The 25544-nt window shown below is 44.9% G+C and overlaps 1 protein-coding gene across 4 annotated transcripts in view; it reads right to left on the bottom strand.

Moving 5' to 3' along the window:
• LOC126543093 (LIM domain-binding protein 2-like) overlaps window positions 1-25544 on the bottom strand; it is a 331870-nt gene that overhangs the window by 6551 nt on the left and 299775 nt on the right. For 2 of the 4 annotated variants that reach the window (XM_050190233.3, XM_050190232.3), the window contains exons 9-12: window positions 24827-24916; window positions 21333-21456; window positions 20836-20886; window positions 19602-19741 (exon numbers count right to left, since the gene is read on the bottom strand). In XM_050190233.3, the coding sequence (XP_050046190.1) occupies window positions 19602-19741; window positions 20836-20886; window positions 21333-21456; window positions 24827-24916 (405 nt within the window). The remainder of the gene's footprint in view (window positions 1-19601; window positions 19742-20835; window positions 20887-21332; window positions 21457-24826; window positions 24917-25544) is intronic. The other 2 variants (XM_050190234.3, XM_050190235.3) reach the window with 1 other exon arrangement.

The following is a 25544-nucleotide window of genomic DNA, read 5'->3' as shown; positions in this document are numbered from 1 at the left end:
GATGTCGATGAAATTCACTGGGTACGTTCCTCTGCACACTCCCGTCATCAGAAATCAGGTTTGAGAGTTGCACAGATTTTTTACAAATTAATTTAATAAATTGCCTCGAACACCCTACCTTACCTGCTCCTCAGTTACAGAAAACATTGTGTATGATGTCAGGGGAGTCCCCCTCAGAGCATGCCGGGATCATGCAGACGACAGCGACGAGAGCACGGGGGAATCAACAATTGTGAGCTAGTGCTTTGCGTGAGAAGTTGCTGTCACGAGAATTTGCGGTCCCTGTGGACGGGCAAGTGATGGGGAGGTGGCAAGTGGTGTTGCATTGTTGGCTGCATGAACTTCAGCCCTCGTAATCCACACACACCGTTTGAGCCGATGCCAATGGCATTCAGCCGAGGTTAAGCCTATATCTCACAGTCGCGTAGTTCATGCGTCTGCTGCTGGCGGACCTGAACGACTGACCTGAAGCTAATTAAGCCATCAGGATGAAGAAAAATAGTCCTGTGGTTCAGTTCTGCCCATACGGATTTGAAATAAACCATTCCTCATTTCGTACAGTGTGCACACAAAAAGCGAGAAGTGACAAAATGCGAGCAGTATCGACATCGGTACGTTGCCGTTTTCGACGGAAAGCTGCCCGCCGCACTTACCAGCACTTCCCTAAATTAAATGCGACTATGAAAATGGGTGTATTTTTACGTATTGTCATGCCAACTCATTATTTAGCTTCCGAGGTGCACTGCTTGCCTCATATCCCAAATGGGCAGCGAGCATAGGCCCCTTCGATACAGCAGCGCAAACAAGTGCCTCATTCGGCTGCCAACGGTGTCTACACTGGCACCGGCGTTTCCGCGAGAAAACTATGCGTTCTCTAAATATACGATCATAAGTGCAAAGTCCTCATCTATGTCCACTTTACGGAACATATTGTGTGCATGAAGAGAATAGGAAGATGGATAAGTAGGCAGCATAATGCTCCCGTACTACAGTTTCCCGCTCGCTGTTTTCGAAGGTGCGTGGTCACTTATATCAGTGCGATTCAGTGTGATGCAACGGTGCTTACATGCATAAAATCTGCCTGTTTTGATATGTTCTGACATTATTTGATGTCAACGATGAGCAGCTAGTATTATGTCTCAAGCGAACGACGACTGGTCGCTGCACCTGCCGATCGATGTAAACAAATGCACCGTTCGGAAAGTTGGACTGGCAGCGTCGTTTTTGCGAGATACAAACGCGGAAAGTCGTACTCCACATCTTACAGAGAGTACGCGAAATGTTTCCCTGAGAAGGAGTATAACTCCTAAAATAGCAAGCGGCACTTATTTATTTATTTAAAATACCTTACAGGCCCTATGGGGGCATTGTGTAAGGGGGGTTACAAAATCAAGAAAAAGAAAAGAGTGAGCAGCCTTCTAAAGTGTAATAGAAAAGATACGCCTCAATGCAGGGCTCATCAACATTACTACCAAGATCAAAACATGAAAAAGGAACAACTGAAGTAATGAAAGGCCACAAAGGTACACTTAAGGAAATAACATGAGTAAAACTTAACGAAAGGCACTAATACTAGAAAGTAAAATACACGAAAAATGAACATATCAGCGAGTACAATTCTTGAAGGGATATATTTTGAGAAAAAGATGCAGAAAAGCAATAATATATACAGGGCATACAAGTGAACATGTGACACAGCATAATATAGCAATTCATAAGAGCGAGATAGCAATGCATCAATAAAGAATAAAAAAATAAAAATAAAAACATCACAAGAAGTTTGAAGCACATTGCCAAGTGTAAGAAACAAGATAAGGTGATTTGTAAGTGCTATTATGAAAAATGCTCGTGTAGGAGATGACGAAATTTTTCTTGATCTGACTCTGAAGCAATGTGATCAGGCAGATTGTTCCACAAAGAAATGGCCGTAGGGAGTGCGGAAAAGTTAAAAGCCTTTGTCATACCGTACATGCGCGCAAAACTTAAGTGGTTATTTAATCGGCGAGACGTGTTCGAGGCGATCTGGATATGTAGTGTGGATTGTGTGGCATTATAAACATATTTGTGAAACAAGGATAACAGAGCGATATTACGGCGAAGAACTAAAGGCTGTATGGAATGATCGAGTTTCATTTGCGTTACGCTGGAGTGATGGCTATAATTACGTGAAATGAAACGGGCAGCTCGGTTCTGGACTGATTCAAGCATGTCGATTAAGTATGTAGGATGTGGGGGACCAAATGGATGATGCATACTCGAGCTGTGGACGAACAAATGTCTGATAGGCCAATTTGCGGATGTTGGAAGGTGAATTATCCAGATTACGACGTAGGTAATGTAATGTCCTTGAAGCTTTTGTGCAAACGGCTGCAATGTGGTCTGTCCAGGAGAGGTTTTCGGTTAGGTGAACACCCAAATATTTATACGATACTGTATGTAACAATTCTTTATTATTGACGTTGTATAAAAAATGTGAGTTGTCACGCTTACGACTAAAAGAAATTACCTGACATTTTGATACATTTGAAGCCATTAACCAGGTGTTGCACCAATTATGAATTAGGCTAAGGTCATTTTGAAGGGCCAGGTGGTCGTCAGTACTGTTAATTGATCTGTAAATAATGCAGTCGTCAGCGAAAATATGTAAGCGAGAAGAAACATTAAGTGGCAAATCATTTATGTAAATTAGGAAGAGTAAAGGGCCCAAAACGCTGCCCTGAGGCACACCAGAAGTAACGTAAGTAGGAGACGAAGCAGTATTATTAACTACTGTGAACTGTTGACGATTCGAAAGAAAATTACGAAGCCATGTTAGAGTGAAGGAGTCAAGTCGAAGTGCAGTTAATTTTGCAATAAGGCGACAATGAGCTACACGATCAAATGCTTTGGAAAAGTCAAGGAAAATGCAATCGGTCTGCTGGTTATTGTTCATGTTAAGGTGCAGGTCACTCGTGAATTCGACTAACTGTGTCTCACATAATCCTTTCCTGAAACCATGTTGATGGCGAAAAAAAATTATTGGACTCTACGTGATTATAAGTATGAGAAGCAATTATATATTCGAGCATCTTGCAGCAAATGCAGGTGAATGAAATTGGACGGTAATTTTCCGGGGAGTTTTTATTCCCAGTTTTAAATATGGGTATGATTTTGGCCATTTTCCAGTCATTGGGCAGCTGTCCCGATGACAAAGACTGCTTGAATATATGGTACAGAATGTTACTGGATATAGAAATGGTATTTTTAAATATCTTGGAACTAATATTATCAATACCAGATGAAGTAGATAACTTCAAATTATTAATAAGACATGCAATTCCCTCCACCGAGATTTCAATACTTTCCATGAATTGCCAGTCACAATCAGCAACATCAGGTACATTGATATGATCCTCGCGGCTGAATATCGATGAAAAAAACGTATTAAACGCAGAGGGGCATTCATTGTCAGAGAGGGGAGTATTTGAATCGCTATGTAAGGCTATCCGCTTAGAGTCACGGTCAGGTGATATAATTCGCCAAAACTTTTTCGGATTCGAATGTAAGAGAGAAGGTAAATCTGTGGAGAAATATTTATCTTTAGGTGCAGCTAAGGCAGAACAGTACGTTTTTAAGCAAAGCCTGTACCTTTCCCACGAAGGAGCATTATTGACACGTTTAGCGGTATTGTACAGACGTTTCTTTTTATTCCTAAGCTTACGTAGGGCATTATTAAACCAAGGATTTGTTTTGTCATTTGTTATCGAGATCAACGGGATATATTTGTTAATTAGAGCAGACATTTTATTCTTGAAACACACCCAGTTATCTTCCACTGAGCGATTATAAAAAGAAGGAAGTAGCGTGCGGTTGAGAAATACTTCAAGTTCATCGTTTATTTCAGAGTAGTCTGCTTTGTTATAATCACGTATTATTTTCTTTGAGATCCCCGAAAAGGGTAGTGGAACACTGATTTTTACCTGAAGTAGATCGTGATCGCTAAAGCCGTTTAGATGAATTACGGATTCAATCGTTTTGGGAGTGTTGGTGAGTATAAGGTCTAGAATGTTAGTACCACGGGTTGGTTTGTTAACGACCTGGAACAGGTTAAGATCCAAAGTTAAGAAAATCCGCTGATGTGCGACAAGATGATGATAGGTTACGCCAATTTATGAGCGGAAAGTTAAGATCACCGAATAAGTAAACAGAATGCGCTGGACAGAGCTGGAGGGCCGTGGTTATGCTATTGCGCAGTTCTGTAACGAAAGAAGTGCTGTAGTCAGGTGGACGGTAACAGGCACCTACCAGTAGTTTGGTAGTAATTATTATTACTTCAACCCACACAATTTCAAGAGATGAGTTCGAGTCGATAATAAGTGAAGATAATGATTTTTTAACACCGAGAAGAACGCCACCGCCTCTCTTGCTAGTTCGATCTTTGCGGTAAATTTATTTATTTATAAAATCAGTGGTTTGGGCTACCCTTGGTCTTCATGTTGCAGCACGATATGTAGCACATGGGTGCTGGCTCTCGTGATGGTTGGTTGAATGCGAACGGCGATTCGTGGCTATCGAATTCGTCAGAATCATACCTGTCAATATTTGACAGATCCGGTGCAGTCACGATTTTCAGTCGAGCGTCTGCTCTTCAGTGGCAGCGGGCGAGACCGGCATGCCTTGCGCGCCTTCCCCAGTGGAGACACCCGTGATGTCACACGAAGAGGTTCGCTTGGCTGCTTAGTCAGGTTTCAGTTTCGTTATTGCGCTTTTTTTGCTTATTTAAAATAATTTGCGAATTGGCAAAACAATTCTACTATCAGACACGTGACAGGGGGGTCTTGGGAACCTAAATATTCTATTACAGTCAAACCCGGCTATATCGAACTCGCAAAAAAACGCCTATCAGTTCGATATAGAGCATAATTCGATATAAGCCTGCTAAATAATTGGATGTCATAAAAGCACATACCATTTATAAAATCACTTTATTAACGAAACTAGCTTAGTTTGGCATAAATTAGTCCTGCATTTTCTTCTGCTTGGACAATTTCGCTGCCTGCGACGCACGCACTTCCCCACGTTGTCTAAGGAGTCGGAGCAGCTGAGGCCGCAACCTTCCGCATTCGCGCAGAAGCGCCGGACTAATGCGAGTGCACCAATCACTTCGGAGGATGTGGGCAAAGGACCGTAGTTGCTTTCCTCTATGTGCCTACTTTCATTTGTGCTCGGTACGATGTCGGCGATGTAGTCTTCGTTCCCGGGCTCTACCGTAGTCGCGACACCATCATCTGCACTCACAAACTCGTCCACCGTTGATTCGAATGTCCCGAAAATTTTGACAGCTCGCTCCAAACTTCGGCAACACCGGCAACGGCTTCGTTGCATTCATCAGAATTTACAGTCCTCACCGAGCACGCGGAAATCGGCACGTATGAAGAACCCCTCGTACACGGCCGTGCGTACGCGTCGTGCGCCATGGGCACCGGGTTGCAAGTCTGGCCACTTTAGCCCTAATCGTGCCGAGAGTGCTCCTCGGAATCTTGCACGCTGCGGGGACATCCAACTTCTCATCGCGTTCGACGCGATTTATGATTTCGAGCTTCACGACGAAAGGCGAATTCTGCCGCTTCATCACGGCAACACTGCGGGAGAAGGCCCGCAAGGCGCAAATACGATAAACCAGAGAAGCAGCCAGAGAACTCGCACTCTCGCCATCTTGCACGAAGAGAGCACAAGAGCCTCTGATTGGCTGTCTGAGCAAGCGCTGTAGGCGGGCCAGGATCATTTTATGCTGGGGAGTGTCGCTAGATAGTGATCTAAAGAAAGGAAGGACGCTTGATTCTGCAACCCGTGAGGGAGCACGGCGAAGCGTCGTCAGGGGAGAGGGGGTGGCAGGTGAAAGATGATAGAGAAAGAGGGAGGATGTGGCCTAATAGACTCCACTATGCGCGACAGGGGGAGTGTCGACGGCTCGCCCGAACAACCCGAGGCAGCGCGGTCACGGTAGGGAGAGCGGTTGGATGGAGCCGCGCCGCCGGGTTTCCCCGCTACCGCGAGGGAAAGCCAACTTCTGGGGGCACTTTTCCGCCGCTTGACGTTCGATATATCGGGAGTCACTGCAATATTTGTTCGATGTAAGCGTAATTTTTGCTATATATACTCGTTGTAACTATACCGTGACCCGAAATTGTTCGATATATAGAATAATTCGATGTAAACGGGTTCGATATAGTCGGGTTCGACTGTACCTTGACACGGGCAAAAGATCGCCGGAGTTGAACTTTAAGCTTAACCGAAATATTCTGCACGTGCTTCATCGTGTCGCATTTCTGTATTGAACCGAAGCTGACTTTCAGAAACTGGCAGTATGCAACGCGCCGTGCTTTCAGAGCTTCGAAGCCAATCACGAGGATTACAAATGCAGAATCAAGTGTTATTACTGACAACGGCGAAGTCTTTCAAAGAAAACCATAGCACCGAGCGGCAAGAAGCTTAACAGCGAATGTCGAAGCGGCTAGGCTTAGCGCTACCATGGTGTTGGCTATGATTGCCAGCGGATCTGCATGAGAGAGCACTGGTTTGAGACAGCGAGACAATCAAAATGGCGGCGGCTTTGATTAATGCCATTTCAGACCTGCGGTCACAGCAAAAAGTCCAGAAAATCAGATGGCGAAGGGCTCTTGCGTGTGAAATTTCAGACGTTTCTATACACCGACTCTATGGGGGTACGTGGTGGTGCCGCGAAGCTGTCCGAATTATAGGGCATGTGCCAAAAATTGGGCGTCCGAAAAATCTCTCATTGACTGTGCACTGGCGACTCCTCCAGACGACGACACAGCATGAAAGACGATTCGTTACGGTCCCCCTCTATTACTTGAAGCCAGCATTAGGGCAACTTTCATTTCCATTCAATAAAAATGACAGCTAATTTTCCTTTATAGAAGCACAAATTCCCAGTTTTCCCCGAGTGTTTCAGACTATTCAAAATCCCTGAGAATTCCCAGTTTTCCTGTTTGGTAGACGCCCTAATCTTGGCCCACAGTGTTTAAGGAAACTAAAGACCACTTCTTCCATGGAATTAGAATGTACTCAACAACAGCCTTACAAATAAGTCAACAGGTGATGATGGTTTGGCTTCTTTATTATTGCTTTTACTGAGCAGACTTGGCCCAGCAAGGTGCTAGACCAGGTGGTATAAGGTTGTGGTGCAATGCATGCTGGCAAAGCTAATTCTTTCTTGACTTACCTATGTTTCCCCATAAGCTAATAGCTCACAGGTGCACGTAAGCTATGAGTGAGACCACTGTAAAAATGTGACACATTATTTAGGCTGCCTCAGACTCGCTTTCTATATGCAGAAACCAGACTAAAATAAAGTCTTTGCTTATGTTCTGCCCCATAACCTAATCCTATAACTATATATTGAATTCCTCAGCATCTTTCCTTATTAAAATTCAGCTGGCATTTATTAGCAGTTGTTTTCCCTTGAAAATTTCGCACTTACTGGTACTTATATTTTGATATCGCCACCTTTCCAGCACTTTCGTCACCAGCTTTGAAAAACTGCTCGCACTTGAATATATTGGGAAGGAAACACAGCAACAAGAAAGCTCTATTGTCATAAAGGCAGTAAGGCAAATGAATTACAGTTTAAAGGGACACTAAAGGTTAATATTAAGTCAACGTGGACTGTTGAAATACCATCCCAGAAACCTCGAAACGCTTGTTTCGCGCGAAGAAGAGACTTATTTTAAGAGAAAATGCGTTCTGAAGCGTCCGCGTACCTCCAGCGCTGTTCAAATCACCCGCCCTCCGATCGAGGAGTATTGACGTCATGGTCTCATAGTGACGTTGCACCGTCGGTGAGTAAAACGGCTCCCGCAGACGGCGCTACAGCTTTTCTGCACAAAACGCAAACGCGTGGGCAGAAACAGAGCCAAGACAGAGCCGACAGCAGCGCGAAAGCGGAACTATGGCGGCTAGCGGAAGGGAAAGCGCAAGACGATAAGCTGGTTCTTTGTTTTATTATGACGCCAACTTCGACGCTCATTGCAATGGATGACCTTGACAACGACACATTAGCTTGAATGCTGGGCTCGAGTTCAGCGATTTAAGCACTGATGAACGTGACCTGCTGTTTAGGGATCACGCTGCCGGCGTCGTCGCGTACTACTAGGACGACGGCCTGCTTTGAAAGGCACTTCACGCGACTTCAGTAAGTCGGCGTTGAACTCGTAATCCTCTGGACGAAAGTGCACACTACGTGAGCACACTACGTGTGCAGCGAGCACACTACGTGATTTTTCGGCTCTTTGCCAACGCGCTGTGGCAGAGGTACGGCACTTAACCCCTTCGAACGGAGAGGTTCACTCGTTGGCACACAGTGATAGGTAACGTTGGATTCACTGCTGCAACTGCCCTTGGCCAAGTTCCGTGGACCGTTCGCGCATCCCACGACGTCACATGGAAGTGACATTCTCGCTGCTTGTTCCAAATGCAAGTTTCGCGAGCCAGCAGGACCACCGCAGCACAACGCGTTAAAGAAACAACTGAAACTCCGAAGCGCACGCGGCCAGTGGCGTAGCAACAGGGGGGGCCGGGGGGCCGTGGGCCCCGGGTGCAAGTGACCAGTGGGGGGAGGGGGGGGGTGTCATATCCGCCTGAAGACACCCTTTCCGCCGGCTACACCCGGGGGGGGGGGTGACAGAAGACCTATGGGCCCCGGGTGCCAGACGACCTAGCTACGCCACTGCACGCGGCGCAAAGTCGAGCGCGCAGAGTGGAGCGAAAACGAAACCTTTCGATCACCCATACTACTCGAGGGTAACGTCAAAATGTTATTTTTTCTTACAATCGAATAGAAGTAGACAAGTAGCATTTTCTTCCGTCTCATAATCTAATGAAATTATCTTTTTAATACGGGTAGTTGAGTACTAGTGACATAAATTATGATGAGGAGTGCTTTCGTCATCGGGCTAGTACCGGAATGTCGCTGGGGGGTCTCAAATCGTGTCATGCATTTACCTCAATTTCTCGGTTACTAAAGCTCTGTTCGTGATTATATTGACGCCTTAGACGTTCTAGAGCATTGCTTTATCACTTTAACTGGACTTTCTCGTCACCTTTAAGGTCCCTTTAAAGAGGATAAAAAGGTCACAGTGTAGCCAAAAGATGAAGCATTCATAGAGATAGCAATGTCCTAGAAATCTACAAGTTTAGTTGACCGTATAAATTGCAGTAAAACCTCCCCTTCCTAATAAATTTAACAAGCATGGTGTCACCCACGCACAGGTAAACATGAATAGATCTCACTTGACTACAAACACTCGCTGTCACAATGCTGGTGTGATGAAGAGCGCAAACAGAGGGGAGCGAACACTTCTGCTGCTTCTCGGTTCAACATGTCTCCGAAACATGAGATTACATGACCTCCAGCACTAGGCATGCAGGAAGACCTTGCACTCGCAGCCACCGGCCATCTCGGTTCTCCCAGCTTTGCACCCACCAAAGTTTACCTCCAAGATAAGAGTGCAGGCGGTGTGAGAGCTCAACCACGCGGATAGCCATGCGCAGCATGGCCAGGATAGCGGAGGAGATGCGCGTTCACCTGCCCCCTAGTGCGTGCTAAAAAGCTACACTCCACCTTGACTGTAGATATTGGAAAGAGAAGCTCTTTAAGTGCTGCATCCCAGAGGGATGCAGCCCATAAAGAGCCACTCAGGATGATGCAATTTCCAGAAAAAAAACGAACACAACTTTGTCCAGCACTTTATAGTCTCCAGCATCCCTTCCTTGCTTTCCACCATAGAGAGCGCCTCCAAGAACTTTACCGCTTAATTCAACCAAGTGTTTCTTTCTCTTCACCCCTGTAAATGGTATGCATCTGACATGTGCATCTTGCAGGGGAAGATGTGTGGATTGCACGCAGGTCTGTAGATGCCAGGTGTCAGCATATGAGCATGGCGTGGGCAAGCTGTGAATTTATTTCAAGCACACCTGCACAGTGGACTGGGAATAAAAATAGGACCCCCACAATTACCTACACAATCATACTCTATTAACAATGGCCAGTCAGACTGTGCTTCTTGCAAACAGGCTCTCAGGTTGTGTGCTCGCTTTATTTGTGTCCACTAGCTGGCATGCACTTATGATGTCTCCTAATGGTCGCTTTTATAAATACTGTAAAAATTGCAAATTACCCCACATTTCTTTTCCGTGTTATTTCTCTCTCCCTCTACTTTCAACTATTCTGTTCCCTCTTTACCCCATCTTCCAGCTGGCCAATGATCAGAATGAAGTGTCAGAAATCTGCTTCCTTTTGACTACTACAGTAAAATCTCGTTACTACGAACACCACATTAACGAACTTTTCAGATTTATGAATTTTTTTAAATCCCCGCCAAAATGCCTACATTTTCAATGTAAAAAAAACTTTCAGTACTACAAATTTCAGATTACTGAACATTTCAGAATAATGTACGTAATTTAATCCCGTAATCACTAAGATGCTTCGTTATTACGAAGTTCCGTTGGAAGTTTCGGTACTGAATCCCTGAGGCTTACACCTATCATCATCATCCGCAGCAGCAGCTGCAGCCATGCGCTGGGGAACCCATTACAACGGGTACAGTCCCAGCAGCATCGGCGTCAGCGTCAGCATCGCATATGGTCATGTTCGAACTCTCCTACTACGTCACGGGCCTAGCGTCACCACGTTGATAGCGCTGCGAAGTTGTCGGTGCTGTGATTGTGTTGTGCGTTCGCTTTGCTGACAATGAGTTCTCCTGGCCTCCCATTAAAAAGGAGCAATGCCAGTTTTTGATCAAAGAAAAAGTGGACATTTTGACACAGCTGAATGCTGGAAGAAAGCAAGTCGACCTGTGAAGGGAGCGTGATATTCCCCCGTCAACAATGGCAACAATGCTCAAGGATCGAGAAAAGATCATGATATTGCATCGAGAGTCACAGCTGGCTCCCTCAAGAAAACGCTTGCAGCTTGGCAACTACCAGAACGCCGCCACCGCCGTCCTCACGCGGTTTAAGGATGCCAGACAAAACGATGTGCTCTTGTCAGGCCCGATCATTCGACAGAAGGCGCTACAGTTCGCGGCCGCCTTGGACATCTCCGGCTTCGATGCAAGTGCCGGATAGCTTTAATGCTTCCGGCAAACGAATGGCATTGCGTGACAGGTTGCTTGTGGTGAAGAAAAGGCAGCAGATGCCAAGAGTGCAGTTACCTGGAGGAACGAGCGCTTTCAAAAGATCATCGAGTCTTTCTCTCCAGACGACGTTCTGTTCTGCTGCAACTCCACGGGTACGGAAAAACTCAAACCGCTAGTTGTTGGCCAGTCTGCTAAAGCGCGCTGCTTGAAAAACTTTGTCTCGTTGCCTTGCGACTACCGAGACAACAAAAAAGTGTGGATGACGCGAGAATTGTTCACTCAGTGGCTGCTGCAGCTCAAAAACACAATGAAGAAGACAGAAAAATTCTCCTGATAATTGACAATTGCTCGGCGCATATTGTGAACGTGCGATTGAGCAATGTGCAACTTGAATTTATGCCCCCGAATTGTGCTTCTTTCCTCCAACCTTTGGGCCAGGGCATCATCAAATGTGTGAAGGCCGAATTTCGGAAGCGTCTTGTGCAGCGCCTCCTGATCAATATTCGACTGAAGCTGCCCACACAGGTAAACATCTGTCAAGCTGCAGAAATGCTTACAGGGTCGTGGTGGAACATGAAGGCAAGCACGATCAGCAACTGCTGGCGAAAGGAAGGCCTTTTAAAGGCTTCACCTACGCCACAACAGTGCGAGGACACAGAGGAGCTCAACCCAGAACTGTGGGATGAGCTTACCGAGAAGCTCCCCGTCAACACCGTGGTGACCTTCGATGATTACATTGACAGCGACAGCGCGACGGCTACAACCACGAAGCTCACCAACAAAGACATTGTGAATAAAGTGCGTGAGCAAGAAGATTGTAGTAGTGACGAAGACGATGCCCACACTGGATCAACCCACGAAGAGGAAGAGACTGTTTCCAGATCGGATGTTTTAGTTTTTCTAGAAAAGATGCAATCATTCCTCAGGCACTGTAAGGATGTCCTCGATGACGATCAGAGGAAGGTCGAGGATGTGGAGGCACTTGTCCTGTGGCGCTTGCTGTCTACTCGCCAGAAGATTACAGACTTCTTCAAGCAATAAATTGTAGTTGAACTGTGCCCAGAGTTCTCGTTTATTATTTATGTACGAACACACGCATCTGCTGCAAAGGTATGTAATTTTCGTTGTTGAGTTACATTACTGACATGAAAATATTGGTTTTTCAGTACTACAATAATTCAAATTAACGAATTAAATTCGGCGGTCCCGCGAAGTTCGTGGTAACAAGATTCTACTGTACATACAAATAACAGTTAGTTTGTCCACGGTCCAATGCGTAAGCTGACAGGCAGGGGGAGAGGGGAGGAAAGGACTTGTAGATGCACAAAGCTCCCTTATTTCACCTCCTTTAGTCATGATGCGGCTGGCAAGAGAGAAGCGAAGGAACAAAGCTTCGAGCAATGCTGGTACACTGAATGAGATTCACTGTAACATTTGCAAACCTGAAGAAACAAAACCTGCTCACCCAAACACGCCACTCCCAAATGCGGGGAAGCTTTTGTATTGGCTGGGCACAGGCACCCAACCTACTTGGGAGGGTCCAGTCAAGTGATGTGGACCGGACCCTCTGACTACCCAAGACAAATTCCTTGATTTGCCACTTTTCGATACAAACCAAATTTCTCAAATTGCCATCAGCTGATCCTTTTTCGCATTTACCCGTAAATACCAAAACCTCCAATCTAACAATATAACATTACCCTCACGAGTCAAACACCTTGGCCTGCATGCCATTCTGATAAAAACTTTCAAAACAGGGTACCAGCATATGGAACAACAGAAAGGTTCAAAGCGCACCTTTGAGCAATGAAATACCAAAAGTTATAAAAAAGAAACAAAGGGGGGAGAGAGAAAGTGTAAAAATAAAAGCGGCTGTGCACCCCATTTCGTTTGTTTGGTCCAAAATACTTCTCGAATTGGAGAGAATTGCAGAATAAAAACTTATTCTGATACAGCTGAAACCTGCAATAACGAAATTCTAGAGACGAAATATTTTCGTATCCCCAGTGAACACCCATAGGATTCAATGCATTTTATACATCACAACAACGAAATGTCACTGAACTACAACCCATAGGATTCAATGCATTTCATACATCTCACCAACGGAATGTCACTGAACTACAATCTCACATCAATGAACTTTGCATTATTACCTACTCATGCAAGGCTAGCAGACTTCAAAAAGTGCTTGAATGCTTCTGCTTTGCTCTTAATTTGGTTAAAATGCCACCACATAACATTTGAGTGGGCACCACCATTTCTGCTTAAAAACAACCAAGCACTGGAAGAAATTGCTTGCGCTGGAAACATGTCACGGCCGCTGTGGTATTGTGAAGATGGTAAGCAAGTGCTGGCATGACCAAGTGTTCAGCGAACGTTGGGCTACCTGAACAAAGAGAAGCCCCAAAGCGTGGAGAGTCGGGCAAAAGGAACAAACGAGATGCTTCCAAGGTTCGTGGCGCAACTCCTGGCCAGCCACGAGATCCTTTATTATACAGTAGCCGACCGATTTTTCGGACTCCAAAAATTTGGACTTGATGGATATTCTGGACTTCATAAATGCACCATCAGGGTGGGTTCCCATAGAGCTAATGCATTTTTGCGACAGATTTTTCGGACAACATAAATCCAGAAGTTCGATTTTCCAGACAAAACTTGCAGCGACGGACCAGCACTACGAGTCAGGGACGCCGCCATTTTGAATCTTGAGCCGCCTGACAAGCTTCGGATTGGTCGTGAAGTGACTTGGATCGGTATAGTAATTTGATTAGCAAGTATAGGAGGCGTCCAAATCCCCGCAGCAATGGTGGCGCCTGTTGCAAGAAACACGGATCTTAAGAAGGCCATGCTGTTGCCTGTAGCCTGCAGCGGAAGCGATTTTCAGAGCCGGAAACCGGTCATACACTGCCAGTTTTGGACACCACCTATGAATTCCAGGTGATGCTCACGATAACCACCACCATCATCAGTTTTGCCTCGTGTCGTAGGTGGTGTCGCACATGTTTTTGTCCAGCAGTGATCCGCCGGCTTTTATCCAGTACAGTGCAATTGAAATCATCGCATGCCATCACTAGCCGCCATACAACATATCATCGCTGTTTCAGTGTGCTGCGGCCGTTCATTCAGCGCAACGCCAACGTGTTTTCGACGCCATGGCCCCTGCTCTTCACCTGCCTCCACCGCATGTGTTGGAGAAGCGTAGAAAATATTTGACCATGAAGCTGGTCAAGAAGGCCACGATCATCAGGCTTGTCGAGCAAGGACGGACCCAAGTCGACGTCACGAAGGAGTTTAATATCTCTAAACAGACCTTGTCTGATTACGTGATAAACAAAGAAAAGATCTTGTCTGCAGTCCAACAGTCGCACTGCAAAACTACAAAAAATGACCGGAAAGGATAACATCCGAAGCTTGAAGATGCCCTGCAGCTGTGGTTGAAAGGAGTCCTAGCAAAGAACCTCCCCGTTTCGGGCAAAATGCTCAAGCAGAAAGCCGAGATGCTCACTTTAAAACTGTACATTCAAGACTTCAAGTTCACCGCTGCGTGGATCCGTGGGCTTAAGAAAAGGCACGGAGTTTCTTTCAAGAAAGTTTGCGGGAGAGCAGTGCAGTCGGTCAATCTACTGTCACGGATTACCGGGCAAGTAAGTTGAAGGCTCTGCTACAAGAGTATGCTCCTGCAGACATTTTTAATTGTGACGAGACAGTACTATTCTTCAGAATGCTGCCGGAGAGGGTAGCTGTCATGGTCGGGGCACATGTGGTTGGCACCGAGAAGCTGCCCTCTTCTAGTGATAGGGAAGGCGAAAAACCTGTGTTGCTTTAAGGATGCGAAGAACCTGCCTGTGTGGTACAGCAGCAATACAAAAGGGTTGCAATATGGGCTTGTTGGTAATGCATCTTCAAGGGGTGTACGGTAGTGCGATTAAAAGACAGGACAAAAGAATACACACAGGGACACACACAGCACTTGGAGTCCCTGTGTGTCTTCTTTAGTCCAGTCTTTTATTCGCGCTACCGTACACCCCTTGAAGAAGCAATACAAAAGCCTGGATTACACAAAGCTTGTTCGAAGATTACGTCTGGACCGGATGTCCGAGTGCCAGAAGAGGCAAGTGGCAATAGTTGTAGACAACTGTGGGGTGCACGGCGCCGTAAACAACCTGCAAGCTATTAGTCATGAATTCTTGCCGACGAATACGAGTGCTCCAGCCCATGGACCAAGGGGTCATTAAAAACCTCAAGTTGCACTGCCGGGCCTGTTTACTTGGCCACAAACTCATGTGCTTTGACAATGGAAAGACGTACTCCGTTAACCTGTTCTCGGCACTCGCATGCTAGCGGATGCCTGGAAGGCTGTTCAGCCTTCGACGATTACAAATTGTTTTAGGCATGCTGGATTTTGCAACTCTGAAGAGCCCGTGACCGAAGAGGCAAACGGCACCACTGAAGACGATATCAACACCGATGATCAGCTGATTGCCGACTTGCGCAGCAGTGGGATGGACCTTCCTGCTGCTGTTACTTTTCACGAGTTTGCTGCGATCGACAACAGAGTTGTGCATGGAGCTTACCGACGACGAGATCATGTGCCAGGTGACCGCACCGCCACAAAGCGAATCGGACTCCGACACCTTTGGCTGCCCACAACCATCAACGCAAGACGTTGTCAGTGCTCTAATATTGTTGTCTAGTGTGTATGACGAGAACATGACAATTGCACAGATGCAAGCAGACGTCGTTACAAAATGCAGGAATTTAAAACAAGGGACCATCCACGACTTTTTCAGTCCAGTTTAGATGGAATAAAGTTCGGTTTTGCAACTCATGGATCTTTCGGACTGTTCTTTTATTCAGAGTATTTTTCGGTCCTCTCCAGGTCTGGAAAATTGGTCGGCTACTGTATACAGAAAGACAATGTCACTGTGACATAGGAACATGGAGGAAAGAAACAAAATAGGAGAGGCCCCGATGTCACGTTTTTAAAGCCGGAAGTGCAGCTATCTTGGTGTGCCATCTCCCTTTGTGTCACCAATCAGCTCACTCGAGCAAATGAACGCGAGCTTTCAACTTGTATTCTGACAAGCAGCCGGAAGTGTGCGCTGCTGACGTGGGTCAGAAGAAAACACATGAAACCTCTGTAACAGTTTTAGTGAAGCAGACGCACTCCTGTGTTTTTCTGTGGCATGTTGAAAAAACAACAAAGATCCGCACCGTGATTACATCTTCCTGGCTGACACTCGTACTCACAGACCCTAAACACAACTTAAAACCTCACACAATACTCCAAACGCAGCTTGTCTCGCGAACTAAATGTGGTACAATAAAGACCCATGCTGAAAAATATTATCACACTTTTAGGAAGCCAAGAGCGGCAGCGAAAGTGCGGTTGCTATGGCAATGAGGATGTTTGACATACCAGTCCCAGCGCTCTATTGCGAAAAATACCACATGACTTCCATCACTCTCTCTCGAACTTATCCGGGCTGGCCAGGACTTCTACATTTTCCTTCCTTCATGAGTAGGAGTTACACAAGGTGGCCAGACGAAAGTGCAGGCACGAGCAGAAGCGAAATGGAAACTGATTCACCGCGACACGACAGCCACCAGCAATCTTGTTTGTTAATCGCCCGTTTCAAACGACACAGCTACATATCTCTTCTGACATGAGACAACAGTTTTTACATACCTAGTGCAGTGCATAATCTGCGGCTCAGTGAGAAAAGTGCAGCAAAAACAAAGAAATCCACAATCCGCCGACATGGACTTGCTTATGGCGCTTGAGATGGCAGTGTGGGCTGGACGCATCTGGCCGTGATGGAGCAATCGTGCAAGACTATGCGTTCTTTGCTTCCAGAACGCTGGTTTCAGTGCCACCCAGCAAGCATCGCATGTGGATTCAGCATTGCCAGACGTAGATTTGAGCGAAGGGTCATATTCTCAGTCAAACGTTTTTGGGGATGTGAGATACAATCAGCTTCGCGCTTTGCCTCAGACGCGTCGCCATCTATGGGCCACAGCACTGTGCTGGAGGAATGCTGCTGCATGCGTGGACCACTGTTGCTCCAAGTGCGACGCTGAGTTACACGCAACTTTGTGAAAGTGATTGTAACTTCGAAAATGATCGATCAAGAATACTGCTCCACGGCAGTGCTGCCATGCCACCACTGATTTACACATGAGCTTGCTTGTCGACAGAGAAAGGCTTGCCAAAGTAGGCCAACGGAATTTTGACAGTGAAGTTTCATTTTGCGATGCACTTCCTGTCTGTGCTGTCTCATTTTGCAACAACGAAATTCTCACGAAAGCGAATTCTTTTGCTTTCCCTGCCAATTTCATTATTGCGGGGTTCAACAGTACATCCTAATTCAAGGGCTGAATTATATAAGTAAAGAAATGTTGTTCTCGGCTGAGTGAGACTATTATACCGTATTTACTCGTATAATGATCGCACTTTTTTGTCAAAAAAATTGACACAAATTCAGGAGTGCGATCATTACCCTGGTTAAATTTCCTGCGAAAACAAAAACAAAAAATTCTTTTGATCCCGCATTTGCTGCGGGATGACAACAGGTCAACAAGCAGGCGGCTGCCGCTGAACAGTGCAGGACACCAAAACAAAAATGGTGGCTGGCGGAGCAAGCTGAACGCGCCGAACGCAATTTGCTTCCTTTTCGTGAGTACATTACGCACATTGAAACAATTTCTTCCGTGTCTGTAATGAACAATATCGTAAATATCAGCAAGTTTGTGACAATAACGTAGCCATGTCTACTTTGAGGGGACAGAAACAGAGGTGGGTGCGCTTAGCTACCAGTGACATAGAAACACATGGCGGGCATGCTGCGGAAACTGCAACCTTTGTCTTCACTACTGTCCTAATATGGCACGTTTCCGCTAAGGGTGGGCGAACATCTTAGCTGTGTTACAAGTGTTGGCGTATGAATAGGGTACACTGCTAACGTATCAGTGTAAACTTGGCCACTATCGTAGTCGTTCGCGATTTGTTGCATGCCCACGAGTGCAGACGAGAAGAATCAAAAGGCGCCTTTTTTGTTATTGTTAACCAAAACCATAATGAAGCCTACAAATAATAAAGCCAAAGTAAGTTTGGTTGTAGCTTTTTTTTTTCATGGAAGTGCGGAAAGTGATGAATGAAATGGAGCATCTGCTTAACCCTTTGAGGGTCGAATTATTTTGAAAAAAACTTTCCCAGGTGGTCAAATTATTTTTTTGCGGATCTTGAATGTCCAAAATGTATTAAGTCGGGAATAAATCGTCAAAAATAATTAGGAACAGTATTTTGGTGTCGGCATCACTCAGAATTGCAAAATGTTCAATAGTATTTCCGAGCGTGGTACTCGTTGTAACACGGGTCTACGCACAGCGCCTTATCGAAGTCTGCACACCTAAAATGCGTGTCTGTTCTCTTGAAGCGAGGAGTTGTGTTGGCGCACACATGCCATCTCTGCGTGCGGCTGCCTTGGGCAGAGGTCTGAGGCACCCTCTTGCGTAAGCGCGTTGCCGCGGAGAGCGAGAATACCTCGTGAACGGCGCTGATAAGCAAGTGGTGATAACCAAGCTAAGAGAAGTGCCAATCAAGATAGAAATCAACTTCCGCCACCCCTGCGAGAGCGTGCCGACAAAGAGAAAAACAACGTTTCGCGCGCCTCCGTTGCGATCACGCGGCGGAACCGAAACCGCGTTGCCACTGAGAGCGGGAATACCTCGCTAACGCCGCTATAAGCAAGCTAAGAGCAGCGCCAATCAAGATAGAAATCAACTTCCACCGCCCTGCAAGAGAGTGCCGACGAAGAAAAAAATGACGTTTCGCGCGCCTCCGTTGCGATCACGCGGCTAAACCGAAACCGCCAAAGGGGCGTTGCCGCAGTCTGAACGACGCGCTGAAGCTAGCAATCAGCTCTGTTTATCTCCCCAAGAAGGTAGCACCAATTTCAAACGCATCTTATAAGTGCTAAGAGGTGGCAGCACCTCCCGATGAGCGCTAATCGTCATTATGGCGCGAAATTTCAAACGGAGGGTCGGAACCGTACCCGTACGGCAAAGACCTTGCGGGACAGAAAACCGCCGCCGTACATGTACGGCGAAAACCTTCAAAGGGTTAAGCATGTTTGGTGCGTGCAGACCGCTTGGAATGTCTTCTTCAAGAGGCAGTCGCATGGCATTCAACAGATGGTAAGTGCGATCATAATTGGCTAGACTTGGCACACGACATATCACTGCGACAAGTTCGGGGTGTGATAATTACACGGGAAATAATAAAAAAATTAACTTTTTACGACAAAATTCAGGGGTGCAATCATTATCCGAGTAAATATGATAGCAAGCACACAGACAGACTATAACAGAGTTACTTGAGGATTGCTGCGAATGCCGACATGCTCCATGCTATCACAATGCTACAAGGCTCCTCCTCGCTTCTGTTTCACTGCTCACCTGTGATGCAAGCGAGAAGTTTGGAGGCCCAGGCGACATATTCTTTTTCTTGCCGCCAGAGCCTGCGTTGCTTGCACCACCGGCATTATTGGCAGCAGATGATTTCCTCTTCCGGCGTTTGCTTGGGGGCCGCTGGGTTTCTGATAAAAAAAAGGGGCAAGATCAGAGAGCCACCTAATTCTGGTCACGAATGCTAATGGCAAACAGCAGAAGGAAGAGTGCAAGACACACAAAGCAGCCCAAAACCAGGACATGAAAAGCAGCTACCAATCACATGCTCACTTGCAGCTCAATCGCACCTGCATTTTATGTACTATGCTGGTATTTCACACAGTGCCATGTTGCATAATACTACAAAAGGTGCAACAGTTCTCTCATGCACAAGCCTTTCAGCTAACACATGCAAACCACTAATCGCATGCATTTGCACTAATATGCAGTGTGGTGTACCAAGTACTACTCATAAAAAATAAAAGCAGAAGCCAAACAAAAAGAGGACAGACAGCTTGAAATAAGCAGAACCAGAATGGGAAATAAATATTTAAAAAAAAAGAGGAAAGGAAAAACTATATGTGCCGTCACCAAAGAGGAAGGATTCAAGAGCAGAGCACAGGGCATCTACTACTGGCATCACTTAACTGTTTCATTAACTTTACTATGCTACTGACTGGCACCAGTAGCGTTTGTGAATGCAAAGAGAAAAATGTGGCTCCAAGAGCTACATACCTCACTGTGAAGCTTAAGGTATGTAGCTGCAAATACTGTCAGATTCAGTACAATCCCTGTCATCATTTTTTTTAGTCGTGTTTCCCTTTTCCCCATTTCATTACAAATTACTAACAATGTGCCTCAAATGAATTAACTGAACTGTTACCTATATATTACAGGTGAAATACATAAAACACAGTGCAATGATTAAAATGTAGACAACCTAAACCATAGTAAGCTTTACTTACAGACAAACTCGCTGTGGACAGTTTGCACTAGTCTCCTGATCTAACGATGTAACATAGACATGCTTACAAAATATTAATTACATTGTCTTCATGAAATCTACCACGATGATGAATATGCCTATCACTGCACATCTTTTGAAAACATGATCCAAAGCAATGCCAGTGTAACCCGATGCCTAGTGTTCAACTCCATGCTGTTAGTAGCCCAGGTAGAAATTTGCTTGCTTTTGACAAAAACAAGCGATCGAAATATTGACCCACAGTGTGGAACCACATACCTATATCTTGAGCTGATTTTAGGTCATTAGGGGCTCCGCGGTGTGCGACACCTGGCAGAGTCAACCAATCAAGTTCATTAACAAATCTGATTCCTTCCTTCGCCACTTCAGCATTAGACACTCTTCAAATGACTCAAAAAGCATTTATACCATATGTCAGCAATGGCAGTGGGAAACCCATGTTTCCCACCACTGCAGTCAACTACACCTTAGCTTCAGTGCACTTAGCCTGAGCCACCGCTCTTTAACCGAATCCTTCCAACTGAATGAAAACAAAACAAAGAACTAGTTGAAGAATGCTACGAGACAACTTAAAAGGCTGAATAAAGATACAAAAAAAGACACAAAGAAAAAGCTGAACAAAAATTTCGGTAAAATTAAAGGAAATATGACCAAAAACTGTGTCCTGCGCATGAGTCTAAGCACATAAGGAAAGGGATTTCAAGTGCAAGTGCAAACACAACTATTCTACAGGAAGAGTCTACAGCAGTGCTCACCTGGTGGAGCAACCATTCGTTGCCACTTCTGGAATAGTGTGGTCTTGAGGCAGTCTCGAGGACTTAATGCATAGGCCTTGTGCCGCGACATTAGCTCTTGCATTGGCTCCAGGATGACACAAAGCTGCACAGCAATGCCCGCTTGCCATTAGGACAAACACACTCACCAGGGCCACTAAAGGCCATCTTCAAACCAATAATCAGGGCCAGACAACATTCCTTCTACTTTTCATAGTAGTGAAAAATTCTGCAGAGTGTGCACACAGAAGAAAATTCAAACACAGTATTCAAAAAGAAGACCAATATAAAAACTGAACAAACAAACAGTGTGCAAACACTTTCCAGTCACTAAACACAAGTTTCTTTTTTCTCTGCAAACTAGAGGCAACATAATTTTACCACACTTTTGCTTTATTGTAGGAGAGTAATTATGAACAAAAGGGTCATAAACACAAACTACTGACTGTTAGTTTACGCCTTGATTTCTCAGGATGTTGCATGTTTATTAGAATCTGAATAAAACTTGCTGGCAATTTTCTGTCTGTAATTTTACACACCGATATCTGCGGCAAACTTGAACATTTACCATATTGCAATTTTGTTGAAGCTGAAATTGGTTAAGTGCAAATTATAAAATAATGAAGAATTTCGAAAGTGCTATGTTAGACGAGGTCACATATTACTGTTCTTATTTTCTTAAAGGGACACTAAAGAGAAACACATTAACAGTTCATACTAAAGAATACTTTAAATATTCTATTTTTGCCGATTCCCTTATAAGGGGCTGACTATTACAAGAGAAAACAAAGGGAGAAGTTCCAGTTCTTGAATTTCATGCTGAAATCTGGGTGCCGGTACGTCAGCGTGAAGTCACATTTTCAATCTATTTTCTCATACTTGGGCCACTGTGGCTCAGTAAAAGTTCTTGAAACTTGTTCAGTTCCATCTTCTGGCTCTTTCAGAATACAATGCAGTCAATCTTTATCAATCACAAGTTAACCAGAGGCTTTCAAAATCCGTAATATCATGGCGAGTTGTTGCAGGAACTTGAAGGTGGTGGCGCACCAGTGTTTTCTTTTGCATCTTTTCTGGCTTACCAAGCTCCTTTAATGGCAAGAGTGGCCTTTTTTGCTATTGTAGAAAGGTAATTTATACAGTGCAAATTATTTTTTCTCATTAGTGTCCTTTTAATACCGACCCATAATTTTGTACAGCATGCAATGGAATGAAATACAAGGCATGATGTAAGAACATCTGCCATGAAGCTGTGCCATACAGATAGAAGGAGTGAAAAAAAGAATAAAGTGCGGCAGAGTAAGCATTCAAAGGACTAATACAATTCTTAAAGTAAGCAACAGCTCAGGTTTACAATGTGCTTTGGATAGTGAGAAGTTTCGTTCTTAGAATGGCGCAATGAACACTGGGAAAGTGTCACTTGTTAGTGGTTTCACAATTGTTAAACATTGTGCAAGTGCTTTGCATGGTCAACTGTAATGCAGTGATCATTTGGAACACATGAAATGCAGAACAGCACGTTCACTGTTTGTGTGAGTGCTGTGCTCGACCAAAGCAGCCTAAAAGTTCAAAGCACTACCACAGCACAGGGAAAGAAATTCGCATTTTCGCGAGCGTATGATTTATGTGGCACAAAGAAATCCATGGTACAGTCATTTGTGAGTACAAACTTATTTGCAGGTCACTGAGAAAGCGTACTTTGCCGATGCACCCGCAAATACCTCGTATGTGTGAAGAAACTTCAGTGATACCTACTTGCGCATCTTGGAAGAAATAAAATGTTCCTTTCTGTAGATATGTCAGCATGCATGCATTCACAGACACTTAACACTTTTTCAATATGCTAAAAGCTCGTTAATTCACAACTCGTCAATTCAAACTTTTGGATAATTCAAAGTAGCCACCGCAGTCCGTCCTACATATTGAAAGCAATATGTAACGCATCCCGCTAATTAAAACTGAAATCTGCACCGTCACCGATAATTCAAACTCCACAGCATCCTGGATGGGGAGAGTGCTAGTGCACGGGAGCACGTTGGCAATGCTGGTTCACCGCGTGAGCCGCGCAGCTTTGCAAACCTTAGGAGAGAGCATCACACAATGGTATTGAAGACAAACCTGGTGGCTCAGCATGTGATCGCACGTCAAAGTGCGCAGTTGGTTTCAGTGTTCCCACTCTGCAGGCAGAGCCACGGCAGTGTAGCCAAACAAATGTGCACCAAATAAGAACTACTGGCATAGCTACTGAGAACCAAACGCCTCAGCAAATTTCAATTCTTGCTCCGTGATCTTGACGTAAGAGGTCATGTGTTGGGCTTCACGGAGCATTCAGTTGCCAAGGCTGGCTGCATCACGTAATGCTCTCTCCCAACTTTTTTTTTTCCTCCATGAGCTTTTCGTCTAGGCCCCACTGGAGAGAGATGCGTTTGCACTTGGCCAGGCATGCCCAACGCCTCTGTTGCAGGTCCGTTCTTTCCCCTGTCTCAAGACATTCTAGAAGAAAATGCGGACGCAGCACTTCTTTTTCTTTTCATGTTACATCTTGGAGGCTATGCTCTTTCTCTACAAGATGTTCTGCTGAGAAGTGGCACCAGGTAATGTCTAAAACAATGGCTGCCGTGACATTTATTGGCGCTCACAGTACCAAAAAGCATAGCCTTTGAGATTCGTGGCTGTTACTCAATGTAAAGCATCGTTAGGATCGTCTTTGGACACCACCTATACATATAGTGGAATTCAGCAGCATGCAGCCAATGCAGCTACGAGAGTAGAACGGAGACCGACATCGCAGCAGGTTGTGGGCATTTCGTAAGTGCATTTTAGAGCGCAGCTCTTGCTCCTCCAGCGAGCGTCAGCGGCGCAAAGAAGCGTTTAAAATCCGACATTTTCGGCGCACGTCACTTGTGGTCAGTCATGCTACGCCACTTGTGCTGCGCCAACCGAAATGCCGTTCCCTCTATACTTCGATGCGCGCGTTATGTACATGTACATGTATATGTACATGCAATAGCAATAATTATTATTTCATTTCTTTGGAAAAAAGGAATGAAATTTTGTGTACCACTCTAGTCTCTATACAAGAATGGCCTCTGTAAGAGAAAGCTTAGGAAAGGCAGGTCATGAGCAATGAACAGGGTAGCTGATACTTCCTGGTTGTCCATACCCAACAAGCTACAGCAGAACTTTGGTATGATACTGTATGTTCACTGCACCATAGCACCCCTCAAATATGGACACAGTAAGAATTTGCTGCGAAAGAGGCAAAAAGTTTCTGCATCCCTAAGTAGAAATCTTAAGTGAAAATTACCCCACAAAATCATTTACATGGGTGTCATTACTGGCCATTTTGTCTTGCGACTGTATCAGTTTAATTTGAATTATGACAGTTCCAGCAAGGGGTACCAAGAACACAGGCAAGAGTCTACAGGCAAGAGTCTACACACAATATACAAACCTGCCATCATGGCACATTTACATACCCTCAAGTAATTCAGTGTAGAATTTGTGAGGCCTTGTCTCGTGATGTTCTTGGACAGCTGTTCTAGCATGCCTGGGTCTTGCTGTTGAGCCTGAAAGGCATAAGGAAGCACCATACACGCAAAGTAACGCAGATGCGTAACTATGTGTAAAACAAGAATGCGCACTGCATGGATTGGAAGTAAATAGAGTTATACCACTGGACGCATTTAGGTAATTACATATTCAAAAACTAGTTTACAGAGGGTACATATAGCCACAAGAAAAACTTGGAACAATGAAGGGCACGAATGGCGGCAGCAAATGAACACAGTTAAATGTTGATTTTGCTCAGCAACAAAAAACTTAGCAAGCATAACTGTGCTTTAACAAAGAAGCGTTAACCCTTTTGGGGTCGATTTTTTTTATTGCAGATTTCAATTCTTCTGAGGGACCTATTTCGGAAAAAATTTTCCGTAATTTTTCTAGGGTGACCATAAAGTGAGAAAAAAAATATTTTGCGTCGGTATATATGTACTGTTTATTCACAAAGAACAAAAATAAAAAGAGGAAATAAACTTATAAGAATTAAAAATTTGATGCACTGTTATACACATAGTTCAAGGCTTAGAAAATGCACACACGAGAATATTTCGCAAGTGTCAAATGTTCCTGCTCTTACACTAATATTTACGTCCACAGCGTAATCGAACTGCGTAGGTGAGTGCACTCAAGAAAACT

Source organism: Dermacentor andersoni, chromosome 1 (genome assembly GCF_023375885.2).
Source record: "Dermacentor andersoni chromosome 1, qqDerAnde1_hic_scaffold, whole genome shotgun sequence".
In the NCBI taxonomy this organism is placed as follows: Eukaryota; Metazoa; Arthropoda; class Arachnida; order Ixodida; family Ixodidae; genus Dermacentor; species Dermacentor andersoni.
This window is presented reverse-complemented; position numbering and strand designations above follow the sequence as displayed.